Genomic DNA, 15,941 nt, shown 5'->3' with positions numbered 1-15,941 from the left:
GGGAAAAAGAAACAATGTGCAGGAAGAAATTTAATTTCTTGCCCTGTTTGCACGTGGACACTGTTGCTTTCATACAGCTTGTATGATTAAATAAGGGGAAGGAAATGAGCATCTTGTCACCATTCAGTAAATAGAAAGGAACGTTGTGAGCATCTCTTGCTGCCATTTGGAAGATGGCACGAAAGAGATGCAGCAGAACCCACACAAAGGGGTTCGGAGAGCCACTGAGCAATTCACATTGCAACACCCTGGCCTCTGTACTACTGACCCATCTGCCCCTGCTTTTATCTGCACAGAAACCACATGCAGAGAGAACACATTTACACGGCCAGGACTAAAGGTTGTTTCTAAAAGGCGCTGCCAAGCCAACAGGGAGATGCAGCAGGAGGTTGCAGTGCTTGCACTTAGCGGGGTTCCCTGTCTGAACACATCCCTTGTGCAGGGCTGTGAGCGGAGACAGGGACAAAGCCCTGCATGTCTGGGCACTCCAGCACCCTCCTACACCTCTGACTGCTCCTATGAAAACCCATGGGCGAGCTGAGGCCAGCAGCAGAAGCAAAAAACAATTTCCACAAACTAAGGCATTCAGCTGTTGAAATGAATGAAAGCTCTGAAAGTGGACCTTATCTTCTCCTGCACAGCCAGCACACCGTGTTTTCTCTGTATGGTATGCTTGCTTAAAACAAACAAACAAAAACAACAACAACAAAAAATATTATTAAACAGTAATTCCACACTTGGAACTTTTTAATTTTCAAAATTGTCATGTTTTTAAACTGAGCTTTCCTGATATCTTCACTGAGGTAGCAAAGAAATTGGACAAACCATCAACTAAGGGCTGGATTTGCAGCATGGACTGACTCTGCAGGCAGAGCAATACAGAGAAGGCACTCAATGACCATCTGGAGACTCCTTCCATGGAAGAACAGCAACAGCAGCAGCTATGCAGTGCCAGAGCCGAGTCCTTGCTGCAGAACCACTCCATCCCTTACAAAAGCTATTTCAAGAGTTCAGTAAATTGTAACTTTCTCAGTATACCAATAAAAGCATGTGTGGAGACTTAATGACCTGAAGAGAGGAATGTTTAGTTGGGCAGATATCAACATAAGTAATGACTCCTCAATGCACTCTCCTGATGTGCTGCTATTATAAAAACTCCAATGACTGCACAGAACTCTGCGCTGCAGAGTTGAATGTTGAAGCATTTTTATAGTGGATGTTTCTTCGTGTTCAAATTGGACACAAGTTAGTCTCCTCTACACCTAGTTTCCTAAACACGGGCCATTTACTTTTTACACGAGGTAGGAGAGAAAAACCACTCTCGGTTTCCTTTCATGATCTACACTCACAGAAACTTCAGCCACTTGAACCCACACGTTTCTGATCCCTTTGGAAAAGAGTCCTTATGAAATACCTCTGTTGCTTCTGCACCTCTGCACTTATTCCTAGCTGCAGAAGAAAACAAATCAATCTAAGATATCAGCCTCCCCCAGTGGGATCCAGCTGCAAAGGGCAAGAATGTGGGAAATGCTTTCTTTCTCAATCCCCCGCTGTCTGGGCTTTTTGTTTTTTAAACTTAGAGTTCTTAGGCCTAAGAGAACTGGAAATCAATGTGAACAACGAACCAGAAGCGAGGGAGAAACAGGGAAACATCAAACAAGGGACTAGGAAATGATGACAGTAAACAAGAGCACTAACAATTAATATAAAGAAGACCTTCCCTGTGTCATCCCAACGTGTCCCATTAGCGACCGCTCAGCACGGAAGGAAGACAGGATTAAGGAGCATGTGGAAATGCTCTCATGCATCCTAACAAAACGACGGGCTGCCCCCCATCGTCGTCCTCACACCTACCAGCCAGCAGTGAACTCCACGTGGGCATCGAAGAACCCGGTGACGTGGCCTGTGGCCGCCTTCCAGCCTTCGATGCGCGCTCGGATGAGGCCTTCCCTCTTCTGGTTGCGCACCACCTTCACGAGCCCTGGGTACCGCTTATTGACGTACTCCTCCAGCGGTGCCTTCAGTTCCTCTGCCAGGAGAAGCACCAGAAACCCACTGAAAAGTTGCAAAGCTTCCACCTAACGTAACCCCCTGCACCCTGACACCACCGCCAGAAGGGATATATTCACCTGAAACTACCTTAGATTTGAGTTAATGCTGTTTTGCATTTGTTAAACCTGACGTTGAACGGACTCCGATAGAATTAAAGAGGTTTTGGCTTTGTTTGGAAGACCTTCATCCTTTGTGTCTTAATGCTCATTGGAACCACAGATCATATAATTGTGCTACCCAAGCCTGTACATGTGCTGTGGCTGAGAACATGATGGAGCTGTCAGCCTGCAGTCATTACCAGCACTGAACTTGATGGTAGGTACAAGTTACACATTGTGAAAAGAGAGGTACAGAATTTTTGAACCTGGGAGTATAAGAAAGGTTGGAAAGGCTGCAAAGAGCAGCACGTTTTTTCAACTGTTTGGAAAAGTCTCCAAAATCTCTACTGCCCCATTTGAGATTCTCAGTTCAAGGTTTGGTTGGAGGTCCTGGGATTGAGAACAACCCCATTCAGGGACATAATGCAATCACCTGTCATTGTGTGTCACATGCATCCTTCCAGCTTCCCAAGGGAGATTTCAACATGCTGTGCCCAACACTCCAAAAAGAAAGCAAACAATAAATGAATGAACATCCAACCACCACAGACAACAGAGAAAACTAACGGAACACACCAGCTTACAACTGTGCCCTACTACATCGGTACAGAGCCTCCTGTTACAAAAATCACCCTCTGTGCTGGACTCTAGTGCTCTGCCTCTACCTTGGTCCTTATACCTCCTGGTGAATCAGTGACATGCACAAAGATCTGCTGATGAAAAGTGCTCTGTAAGACCTAGGTAAAACTACAGTTTACCAGCACACACTGTTAACGCCATGAGGGTCTTTGATTCCTACAAGGCTCCAAGACATCAGGAAATTAAGATATGGTCAGTGACCCCAAGTGAAGGTTATTACCTCCCAGATAGACACAATCCACAGCATACAGCACATATCAGTAACAAAGCCATTCTTGCAGGAAGGAAACAGCAATCGGGGAGCAAATGAGTCAACAGCAAGGCCCATCTGCTAGGCCAGCCTGGGATACCCTCAGAGGATACGGCAGCATTGATTCCCTTTCCCTCCACTCCTTTTCCCAAGCACATAAAATGTGCTTCCTTCAGACTGGCATTGTTCCCCTCACATACCAATTTCCCCAAAGTCTCATTTCTCTTTTATGCTGAAATGGGAATAAAAAGAATAAAGCAAATGAGCCCCTTCCTCAACTCAAAGCATCTGCATCACATACATACATAACTCAGCAACTTCCATTTCATGCTGAGCCATTCGGAGAAAAACCAGTGTTTTATGGAGACAACAACTCTTCTGAATGATTTTAAGGAGACAGGGACACAGACTTGTTGGCAGATGAAGCCCCACGAGCACAGCACAGCCTCTCGTGTCTTTTTGTCATTAATGCTGCAGACCATAGCACTGCAGGCTAGAAGGAACTATTAAAACCACTTTCAACAAATTGGAATTTTTAGCTTTCCTCATTGAAGGGAAAGAGGAAGAAACGTTCCTGGGAACTGTCTGAGCAGCTAGAAGGAGGGTATAGATTTAGTGAACCAGGGAGGAACTGTGTGAAGTGGAACAATGCTGGGCAGATTTCTGGGCTCACTCCCTCTCTTCTCTCCCAGTCTGCCTCAGCCCTGAGCACCCTGGGGTGAGAATCAGCTGTTCAGATGTGCCTCTGCAAGCCCTGGCCAGAGGAAGGCTGCACATCTGTGCTGCCCTTGGTTGGTGTCTGAAGCCTCCGAGGAGGGCAACAGCTCTGCAGGAAAGCATGGTGCTCAGCAGGTGTAAGCACGATGCCAGAGCACTTTGGGGATTAGGAGACTCCCACTTAGCACCCAAACAGGTGATATTACCAAATAGGTAATAACCTACTGAGCAGGCTCAATAGTGGGCTGGGCTTTGGATGTGTCGTGCTGTCAGAAGGCGCAGATCCAGGCTGGGATCCGGAGCACCGCGGCAGTAAGGTTGGCAGCAGCAAACCTTTTCATCTGCCACCAACTTCAGAAGTGTTTCACCTCCAACTCCTGCATCTCTGCAGCATATCCCTAAGCTATATCAGGAAGGTTAGGAGGGCTGAAATAATATGCCAGGAATTAAGTGACTTCCACTAGAGGGGAATAGCCATGAGCCTTGCTTAATAGAGTCAGCTTTCCCTCAGACTGGTAATCTGGCCTTTGAACTTGCTATTTTCAGTACTCCACACAAATTACAGCGAGGGAGGAAGCATCTGGCCGCTGTTCTCCTTGCCTCTGCCTTATGCTATGTACTTGCAATGCTCTTGCTCGTATCAGCTCGTTGCTGAAAATGAGAACATCCACAGCATACTGCACCAGTGAGTAGTTCAGCATGGTATGCAGCTCAGAGAAGAACTCTGGATGCAAAGAGACAACCAAAAGGAGCCACGGTGGGAGCAGAGCAGCGGCTGCCCCACTCCCCCTCATCCTCATCAAAGCAGAGTCTGTGCAGCCCACGTGCTCACAAGGTATCTGCATGGGTCAAACTCCAGGGATGCTCCTCCACAGCACACCCACATCATTCCTGAATCTCGTTCGTTACAGATGCAATCAATACCTGCACATTGAGGTATCTGTGAACATTCGGTCTTTGCCACTGCATGAGACATTTCCAGGGAAGTTTTGAAGAAAGAAACTGAACTGAAAATGCCAGCAGGTTCAATTTCAATCCTCCCTTTTGTTCTCCATCTGTCTGTATTGATCCTCACTGAAAGGCGAGTCCAAGAAAGTAGAATCCAATAGACCTGTTGCTCTATTAAAAATTCCAGCTGTCAGCTGTAATGACTTATGTTATGTATTGCAAAGTGGTTTGTCACCTACATGAGCCTTTTGGGAAATAGGCCTGCCAGAGAGACAGAGCCACCGGCTGCCACTCCAAGCAGCTGTGTCACAGACAGCAGCCCTGAAGCAGCCGTGGGAACTTCCAGGAATATCCACTGCTCTGTGTTTTGTGCTGCAAATCCTGCCCAGTCCTTCCCAAATCCCCTCAAGATGGGAACTACCTGGTGGCACAGTAAGGTAGGAGCAAAGACCAATGGCACCAGATGGCCAGAGGAACTGCACCTCCTCTACACCTCGAAGGAAAACATGGCAGTGTTTGCCAGGCTGAGCCAAGTGGGAAAAGTCTACGGAGGCTTTATCAGAAAGCCCACACACTGCAGGGCATGTGGGTTAGGGCTGGGAATGCCCCGTGCCATGGGGACAGCAGCACTGTCTGAAGTGCCTCACCTGCCTGAAGTGCCACAGCCATCACAGGTCAGGAACCCACGGAGGAAACTTCTTCAATGATCAACAAATGGCCATGAGAATTATGGCAGTGAGATTCAGATCCAGGTGAGCCTCCAAAGCTTTTCATGTTTGTGCACAAATATCAAAGAGGTAACTGTGAACAAGGGAGCAGGTGTGTGAACCAATTCCCAAACACAGACAGGCTGGGCTGGTTCTACTCAGATAGAGGCAAGGCTGGAACACTGAGTGCCTTCAGCTGCACATCTCTCATCTGACCAGAGCCCAAGAAATAGGGACAAACCAATTAGTTTCACTGCCCCCTCTGCTCTTTAGCAGGGCCTGAAAGCACCAGTACTGAACACTTGTGGGACAGCACCAGGTCTGCTGCAATAGAGCAACCCACATTTACGTAGAGCAACTGGAATGAGCAGGCACTCAGATGGGACCGACGTCCAGGAAAAGCTGAGATAAGACCCAGCCTCTTAGAAGTTTGTTGAAGCTATTCTCTAACGTGTGAGCCAGCCCCCAGGGGAGCACACGTACACTGCTGGTGGTGCTGCAAAACAAGAAAGTGATGCACCAAGCCACAGCTCATGCCTTGCACAGAGCTAAACTGCAACCAGCAGCACGCACCCTTGGGTGCAGCCAGCTGCTCCGAGCAGCCTTTCATCCAAAGGTTTCCTTTGATACCAAGGAGTTTGCTTTTCAAAGAGATATTACCCCAGATTAAAAACATTAAAAGACAGCACGAAAAAGCAGGTGTTGATTTAAGCGACGCACTCAGACAAAGTGTGCAAGCGTGAGATAACGCAGCATCTCGGGGGCAGGCGGCCACATCCCTCCAACAAGCTGGGAAACACCTTATCAGTGCGGAACACAGCCTGCATGCCAGCCTGGTAATCACACCCCTGCAACAAACAAACAAAAGAAACCTCCAAAAAAGTCTTTACAAAGCGTGACACGCAGCTCAAGGGGGACGGGGGCTCCAACTACAACTCCTCACGCTTCTTCCTTCAAGAAGGGATTTCTTCCCATTGCAATAGCTTTGCATCTTTTATCTCCTTACAGCTCACAGACAAAGAATCAGAACACCCTTGTTTATTAACTTTTCATCTCTCATTGCACAGTTTTACGTTGTTCTCTAGCACTACAACAAAGCTGAGAGCAACACTCAGCTCTCACCTCCAGCCCTGTGACTGACTCCAAAACATGAAGCTGACCTGGAAATCCCAGGGCTCTTGGTTGGGGTTGGAACGTGATGATCCTTCATGCCCCTTCTAACCCAGCTGTTCTGTGATTCTATGACACCTATACATATTCCCATCCTACATTTTTCTCTTCCTGTATTTGTGGGAAAAACGGAAAAATGCTTTCCAGCACAAAACACACGAAAACACAGCACCCTACAGCCCGTGGTCCAGAGCCATGGGCTTCCATTGGCCCTCCAGCTGCTTGCCCAGAAGTTACCTCCAGGAAACCACCAGGGTTTTGGGCCTCTGCTCTCAGAAAGTCCATCTCCTTTCTGGTGCACAAAGCTGAGCCCCAAAACTTCATGCAGGCTCAGCCACAAGCCATACGCCATAGAAACTGACCCATGCTCACAACCAACTCTAGGAATTTCTTGGGCCAGGCTTTTTTCAGTGGTGCCCAGCAAAAGGACAAGGGGCAATGGGCACAAACCAGAACAGGGGTTATTTCCATCAGAACATAAAGAAGTTCACTGCTGTAAGGGTGCCAGGACAGGCTGCCCTGAGAGGTGAGGGAGTCTCTTCCCTGGAGACACTCAAAACCCACCTGGACATCTTCCTGGATGTCCTGCTGTAGGGAACTGCTCTGGGGGATCTCCAGAGGTCCCTTCCAACCCCTACAACTCTGCCCTTGTCTCATTCAGTGGACAATGCACACGCACAGCTCCATCCTTGCTGGCATCCTTGGCACAAGTGCTTACTCCTCCAGGAGTCATCTCTAAATCTCACAGCTCATGAGAATCTATTTTCCTGTAATTATTTTCCTGTAGAGATAAATCCATATATTATAATGACTTTGTTTGCAATATCTGAAGCATCAACTGTAAGATGTTACTATCGCTGCTCACAATTATTTCCTACCATTAATGCAAATTAATATGACAATATTATGGCCATTAATATTTCTTTGCTGTCATTGAGGCTCCTTGATGATGCAGAGAGCGAGTGCACAGGTCCAAGAGCTACGTGTTGATTTGTATCATTTCTTTTACAGAAAAACTCTATGTTATTATACGCTTGGGAGGAGCTCTCCATAAACATCTGCCAAGTTACCTCATTACCTTCCTCCAAATCCCCCCCTTCAAAATCTCATTTGTTATGATGCCCACAAAGATTCAGCAGCATAGCTCCAACATTATTAACTAACCCTGGTGGATAACAGCATCTCCTTATGCCTTGCCCCGTTTTCCTTTCATATTTCCATCGGAATGCTTTTGAGGACAGTAGCACTTGGGTGCTCGGGTTTTGTACAACACCATCCCATTATGAGGAATGCTCACTGATGGAAGTGATGCATCCTCGTGGTGGGACACAGCACAAACTGCCCAGGCGTGCAAATTGGTTTTACACAGCTCCTCCACCCCTCAATCAGAGTGGGTCATTTCTCTGCATCTCCCCCAGCCTGGCCAGCTCCCACAGAGCACTGCAGCACAGGGAGCTCAAGCAGCACAAAAACAGGTACACAGAGGGAACCCTCCAGGTACGAGAGCCCTGCTATCACCCTGCTAATACCAGTGCTGGTACAGCATTCCTGCAAGGCACCACCCTCGTACAAGCCACCAGGAAAGGCCCTGCCTTGCAATCTCAGCTGAGGACAAACAGATTCCATCCTGTATCCTCAACACCAGCAGTCTCAGTTTACTTGGGGTTGATGCTTTTTGAAAGGATTCATTTCATTGTCTCCTGTCTTTTAATAGTGCCTCCAGAGTCCCTGACTGGATGTCAGTGATGCGAACTGCAGAGTGGAGGCTGTTTAGAAGCGTGTGGAAAAACTCAGCAATCATTACCAGGAGGTTCTCTAATGAAGAGAATTCTTCTCTTCACCCCATTGGTACGGTTCAGTTTGGAGAAGGAACGTCTCGTTTTGGTGTTTCAGACTGGGCAATACCACAACAAGAGGTCGCCTGCACTTTCTCTTCAATATCCAAACCGATACCTGAGCTCTGAAATCCTACAGCTTCACCAGTGAACGTCAGCTCAGCTTCTGCACCAGAGCTGCTGCGATTTTCATCTGAGGAGCTGGCCTCTTGTTTCTTCTACTGGTAATTATAATTCATCAGCTTTCTATGGTGCTCATTACTGCGATATTTGAGTGCCTATTTTTACAGGCTTGAGTAGCTCGCTGCACACCATCTCATCTCGCTGCAGACAGACAAGCAACCTCTCAGACTTCCTTTGGAAATGAGCTCTCCTCATCCTGTGCCCTGTTTTTTCTCATCACGGAATCCACAGCCCATGTCTATTATTATTATTATTTTTAAATAATACCAAAAGCATGCAATGCAAATGAAGGCAGCAATCAAAGCAACAACCATTTGCTGGTCTTCATGAGATTTTAACTGCCCTCATGACGTTATCCAACTGTACACTGGAAGAACAAACCTGGGAAGAATCCAAGACCGAAAACGCTGCCATATGAAATTAAACACCCTGCATATTTCTGTAATTAAAAGCCAGAAGGGAAGATATTCAGCAGTGCCTGTAAGAAGGCTGAATCAAAACACAAAGGTAACATGGGAAACCTAGCATTTCTCTCCAAGTGTTGTCATGGCTTGAACTTGCGTGTGTCTGGTGCGCTGGTTTCCTCCTCTGCACAAATCTTTCTCACATCAAAAACGTCATATAAGAGGAATGAGGATCTCTGCAGATCCCAGCTTTTAAAAAAAAAAAAGTATATATATACATTTTTTTTTAAACTGGAGTTTTGTTGCAAATAGGGAAACTGAGGCACACAAAGGGGAAATGCAGAGTGTAACACCGCTGTGAGGAGCCAAAGCAGAACTGGATCTCTGTGCTCCAGGGTCTTGTCCTTCTGCCTCTTATTTAGAGGTAATCCCCTGCAACAAGCAGAGCGCTGTGACCAGAACAAGGATACACCCGAAACCAGAACCTGTGAATGCTCCAATGAAGACAAAGGTGAGACTGCTCTCTAGTTTCCTTTGCAGACTTCCAGTTTTTAATTACAATTCCAATCAGTAATTATTGCAGATGTTAACTTTGGTTTGATTCTGTTTCAGTTTTTGCTACAAAAGCTACCAGTTTTTGCTACCAAAGGAAACGCAACGCAACGCTGCATGAGATCTGAGGAAAGCAAATCTGAGACGTGTGGAAATCAAAACTCCTCCTGTGCTGGTGCCCCACATCCCAGCACTAACCCTCATCGCTGTTGTCATCCACGAGGATGATCTCCTTCAGCAGGTGGGCCGGCGTGTGATTGACAGCACTGTGCACCGACCGCAGGATGACCGAGAGCGCTTCGTTGACGAAGATGAAGATAATGGAGATCTGGGGCAGGTCCTTGCTGTACTTCAGCTCTTTGCACCTGCAGCACAAAGGGGAAAAAAGAGATGAGGTTAGCAGAGCGTGCTGCAGCACTCAGCTTTGGGAACACGTCTGATGTGCAGCAGTTAAGGCACAGCACTGACAGTTCTGCGCGGTATTTTGGCTGCCTGGGTGTGATTTCACCAGCACTGCATAGGAAGAGATGGCAGCACCACAGAGCATCCTCCTGGCTCACCAAGGCAGGGTGCAAACAGCTCGCTCAGCTGAGGTTGTGTTTGCATATCCGTATGTCCACGGCTGCCAGAACAGAGGAAGCCTTTCCCATTTAGAAGGAAGCTCCGCTTTGCTACTCCATGTCAAGATTAATTGATGCTCAGATATGAGTTTAGTTCTTAAACCACACTTGTGAACTTTCTCCCATCTGTCATGGTATGAAACGAATACAAAACAACCCACGTTTAAATAGTTTTAATATACATTTTTAGCTCTCTTTATAGATTCTTCTGAACACACTTCTGTCTCTGAAGCATCCCAGCAGGGCGCTGCTGTGAACTGGGGTCTTTATACTTCACAGTCAGTACAGGCTAAACCACAGCTTTGAGATCAGCTGCCTGGGTTACAGGAGTCATTGCTTAACTCCAGCTTTGGTTTGGTGGCTGAACATCTGCTTGGGCACAATTCTGTTGTCAGAGGTGGTACTGGTGGCAGAGAGATGCAAGGTGTTTCCATTTTCCCCATCAGCTTGCACCCCAGCCAGTAACATGTTCCCTACTTTAAACAATTCAACCTAACTTGTCAGTTTCCCCTGTTACAAAGGGGGAAGAACAAGAAAATTAGCTGTTCTTCTCCCTCTCCCCATTGAAGCTGGATTAGCCACACAACATCAGTGTTCACAGAATTGCAGGGAGCATTTACCAACTAGATCTTGCCCAGGTAAGCAAAGACAGAACAATGCAGGACCGATATCCAGGAGCAGCTTCAAGCTCCTTGACTCCCCAGCGATGACTCTGTATTTAATTGTGCTGGGTGTTTCTTAGGCAACAGCAGGCATTCTCTGTGCTCCAAAAAGAGACACTGGAGACAGAGATTTGCACAGAAACACAGTTCTTTATGATTCCTCTTTAGTTAACAAGCATGTTGGATGAAAACAAGGTTGCATTTCCTGATTTAACTGTTGCATACCCTAAAGCAATCCAAGCTTTCCACAAAAAGGAATCTCTCTTCCAGAAGGCAGATATCTCTTTACAATGAACACAACTGACCCTGCAATCCTGGCACAAAAGTCAAACTAAACAGGGAGAGATTAAAAACCTGCTTTTCATAGCTGTCAGTACCTGCTAAGCTGAAGGGAAAGTGGTCACAAGATCAGGAGTGTTTCCTTCTAATGACTGCACACCTCTGGTCCCCAGGCCACGTTTCTGGGGAATACTCAGCGTGTGATAAAAGTGGTATGGGGTAAAATCCAAAGCAAGTCCTTTGAGGCTCATCTTCTGCTCACTGTTTCCATCACCCAGTGGCCGAGGGCTGGACAACAGCATTACAGAGAGACAAGAAGTCAGGAAAGGAGCAGACACCTCAACGCCCACATTGTCCCTGTGCAACTCCCTGTAGGAGGCCCTGTACATAAACACCCCATGCTGGTTGCTGTGGTTGCAACCACTGGAGCAGGGAAAGCAGCCGTTTAAAACCAAGCTAACCTCAGGTGGGTCAGCCCTCTTGAGGGCCCTCTGGTGCATGAAGCAGCTGTGCTCAGCAGAGCTTCTGCCTGCAGCCAAACTCATGCATGGGCCATGTTTTTCATCCATGCATGCCAGAGAGCACCTGGTGCTGTGTGCTCTGCGGGGCCAGCAACAGGAGGAGCGCTCAGGTTCCGACCCAATTAGAAGGGTTAGCAGAGAACTTGTTAAAGCAGCAGGAATAATGACTACAAACCCAAGAGGAACAGCAGACAGGGACAAGTCCCAAGGTTCAGGCTGAGACAGCATTCACCTCCAGGTGACAAAGCACTTCATAGAATCATAGAATCACAGAACAGCTTGGGTTGGAAGGGACCCCAAGGATCGCCAATTCCAACCCCCTGCCACAGGCAGAGCTGCCAACCACTACATCAAGTACTAGACCAGGCTGTCCAGAGTTCCATCCAACCTGGCCTTGAACACCTTCAGGGATGGGACATCCACAGCCTCTCAGGGCAGGACAGTGAGAAACTCTCAGCGAAAACCTTCCCCTCTGACATCATTTGGGCGACTGCAGCCTGCAAACGCAGAGCCCAGACCACGTCCATGTGCAGGATTCAGGCTGAGCATCCAGAAGGCAGCACACACACCAGCCCTGTCTCCTTGGGGATGTGTAAATTAGTGAGATGGAAGTGATCCTCTAGAACATTCTCAAGGGAACATGAGGCTAACAGAAAGGCAAGAAGTGCTGGAAGAAACTGGCTGTCCCAAGGCATTTGCCAAGCTTATTGAGAACTTGAACTAAAACCAATGCAAACAGACCTCTATGTAGACTAGAAAGCCTCTGCAGATCCTCTCATCTTCCAGGAAAACAACCTTAGGTTTTATTTCTAACGCTCAGTTCACACCATATCTGCTGGTGGCTCTACTCCCAGCCCAGGAAGGATGGATTTCTCAGACAACAACTGCAAATACTTCGAAAACTTTTGGATGTAAATATGATGATGGTGAGATCAATACAATACAGCCTTTCTGGGGCGAAAGTCCAGCACCTCTTTTTAACATAAATTTGCCCACTTCCAGTCATCCATCATTACCAAAAGGCAATTTTGGAATACAAGGGCAAAACCTGGCCCTGTATATCAGGAAATACCTCGAACTGGAAACAAAATCAAGCAGTCTGCAGTTGGTCCTTCGTTTCCTCTTTGCCAGATGAGGAACACTCCATCAGTAAAGCTCAGAACAACGCTCACTTGCCAACACCTGTGAGCTAATTAGCACAGGTTACACAGTGACATTTTCCTCACTAAATCCTACTCTCTTCAGCTAACGTAGGCTGGCACCTGCTTGCAGGATTTATATCAAAATATCATGGATTAATAGCAAAAAGATACAGAGCCCTTACGGCTTTGTCTCTCATTTAGATCAATGGGACATCAGAATAAGAGGCATTTTATGTCCCATTAAATCATGCTTGACTGTGCCCCCTTAAATCACACTGACAAAACCCTCTTTAAGTTTTGCCTTCCCAATACACAGCATCAGGGCTGAAGATAAAGCCCAAGCTGAGCAACCACTGGGAAGCATCACTTGATCTCCAACAGTAGGAAACGGGGTTTTATTCCACCCCCGGTCCCCTTCACCTTTCTTTGGTCCGAGATCTTTGTCCTACACAAAAGCCTGACCTTGCAATCAAGAGCACGTGGAATAAAATATATTTACAGGGAGGCTTTTTTGTTGTTATTATTTTTTTACTGAGACAATTTTATGCAAGAAGCCATTGAGAAACAAATAAAGGATGAAAAGAGGAGGTGGGGGAAGGGCCGAGTTTATGGGGAACAGCTTGGTGTGCGTCAGGCTGCATTAATCAAGTCAGCACATTTCCAAACAACAACAACAACAAAAATCAGGCTGTGCAACAACGACAGCGTGCTGCAGGAAAAACAGCACCCAGACACAGACGGAGCCCAGGAGCAGTGGGACAGCCTGCACATCACACCACTGCCACCCACACCCCATCACCACGGATCCCAGCCATGGCACCAACTGAGTCCAGCAGCAATCTGCCTCCTCCTGCAACAGGCTCAGCTCATCCACTCCTGGCAGCACGCACCTCTATTTTCTGCAGTACCTCAAATCATTACGGCCATCATTTTTTCCTAATTTGTCCCAGCTGTACCGTCTGCAAAGTCCTTCCTCCCAAATCCATATATAAATATGCCTACCCAAATTTTACGTGAAGATTAAAAACCATTAAGCAGAAAGTATAGCTGTTCTCACTCCTAGCGAGAAGGCAGAACTCCATAAATTTGAGAAGTCTGCTCCGGATGGGATGTGCCATGGGTTTCAAATAGGCTCCATGTTTTAAGGGAAATACTTGGATCTAGTAAAGAAAAAACAAACAGAATTCAACAGGCTGTCTGAAAACAATCCATCCAGAACCTGAATTTCCTAGTGATTTATTTCTAGAGAATATTTCCATTCTTTATTCACCATGGATTATCAGTCTGGAGCAAACACTCCAACCATGTGATGAGGATGCAAAAAAAAAAAAAAAAAAAAAAAAACCAATGCAGAGATTTTGGTGAAAACTCAGAGACAGATGAGCTGGGAGGAGTGTCAGGTGGTAAAGAAATAGGAGAGAAATGCCACTGAAGGAAAAGTATCTGCTACTGCAGGCACAGAACCCAGATGGTGCTATTAAAGCCCCATCAGCGCAACCCACTCTCCAGAGGTCACTTCCAGCTCTGCATCCAGCTCTGTGCCCTGCTGCCTGGGATGCTGCTACATCAACAAGGGAAGGCAAACAAAGTGTTTGAAAATGTCAATGGAAAACCAAATCTTCCTGCAAAAGGAAGCCCTCAGACATGCCCTGCAGCACGAGAGAAGGAGCACAGGGAGCTGGGCAGGACCTGGTGCCAGCCAAATCAAAGCCTGCTAAGAGACAACTGCAGCTTCCCTTAAGTTGCATGTTTAGTTCTTAAGCACACAGCTGGCCAGCCACTGAAGGACAGGAAACACTGGACGAAAGCCAGAGGCAGTGCATGGGGTCACAGAATCATAGAATCACAAGGTTGGAAATGACCTGCAAGATTATCTAGTCCAGCTGTCCTCCCATTACCACTGCTACCAGCACTTGCCTGCCCTTGATTCCAGCCTTACCCAAATGAGCAGCAGTCGAGGACCCTGATCCAACCCAAACACATCCAATGAGCACACAGTGATCTGGTGGCACCATGTCCTTGGTGCAAGCCATGAGCAAGGCAAGTTTTCCAGATAAAACATACACAAGTGCAGTAAGGCATCAAAAGCATGCCAGCTGCTGTGGATCCAGTTCAAGTACTACCACTGCAGCCTGCAGAGGGAAACAGCTCCTGAGCCCATGTGCTGTGTGGCAGGGCAGTGAGCAGGCACAGGCACGAGTTCAAAGCCTCATCCCCTCTGACAACTCCAGACAGCATCAGTACTTACTCATCCTCAACATCAGTGCAAGGTAACTGTTGACATGAGGAGCAGCACATCCTATTCAGAGATTTAAGTGCAGTGCAAACTTTAAGTTTCCCATTTCCACAACAGCAGGAACAGTCAGTACTTGACAGATGGAAAGGTGATGCAGAATAATGCATGCAATTGCCCAGAAATGAATTACTAGCAGACCAGGAACCCAGAAGTATGCTGCATAACCTTTTTATCACTTTAAAATAAGGTTATTTCTTACTTTCCCCTTGCTGTTCAGCCCTCCTCAGCCTCCTCATTGCTCTGTGTCCTTCCCCCAGCAGGAAGCAGGTAAGATTTCCCATACAAAGGACAGACACTGCATTACCAAGCAGGACTGGTTCTGCTTTGGATGGATGTCGAGTATGAAAAACACACACAGAAGAAAAGGTCAACAAAATAACGGCGGGCTGCTTTCTTGCAGCCACTGGAACAGTTTAATTGGTCTGACTAATGGCTGTCACAGGGCGAGCATCACACAAGGTAAGTTTTGGGAGCACAAAGAGCTCTGTTATCCTCTGAAGTTAGGAGGCACAGACAGCCACAAGCCAGTACTGATGAACTTGCTGCTTCGGCTGCCACAAGGCAGAGGGGCTCAGCAGCAGAAGCCCTCCGTGCCAGCCTTCCAGGCATTCAGACTGATGGATGAGCACTGTCTCTGTCTAATGGCTACATCATCATTAGCTCTGACTCCACGCCATTACTCATCTTTGAAGAAATGCCCTTCAGGTCTGCTCAATGCACTGCTCTGCACGGCGCAGAGGTGACAGAACACGCACATCCTTTTTGGGATTCCAACATCAGAAACTACCACGAAGAAGGACAAGCAGCCATGCCTGCACAGTGCCCTACAGTTCTACCCACAGCTCCTTCTGAAGTTACCCCTACAC

The 15,941-nt window shown here is 47.2% G+C and overlaps 1 protein-coding gene across 1 annotated transcript in view; it reads right to left on the bottom strand.

Moving 5' to 3' along the window:
* Nucleotides 1-15,941, bottom strand: part of GALNT17 (polypeptide N-acetylgalactosaminyltransferase 17) — a 181,299-nt gene that overhangs the window by 108,129 nt on the left and 57,229 nt on the right. The window contains exons 3-4 of the mRNA XM_052688489.1: nucleotides 9,754-9,920; nucleotides 1,855-2,029 (exon numbers count right to left, since the gene is read on the bottom strand). Coding sequence (XP_052544449.1) covers nucleotides 1,855-2,029; nucleotides 9,754-9,920 — 342 coding nt within the window. The remainder of the gene's footprint in view (nucleotides 1-1,854; nucleotides 2,030-9,753; nucleotides 9,921-15,941) is intronic.

This window comes from Tympanuchus pallidicinctus, unplaced genomic scaffold, assembly GCF_026119805.1.
Source record: "Tympanuchus pallidicinctus isolate F22 unplaced genomic scaffold, pur_lepc_1.0 scaffold24, whole genome shotgun sequence".
Classification (NCBI taxonomy): domain Eukaryota; kingdom Metazoa; phylum Chordata; class Aves; order Galliformes; family Phasianidae; genus Tympanuchus; species Tympanuchus pallidicinctus.
This window is presented reverse-complemented; position numbering and strand designations above follow the sequence as displayed.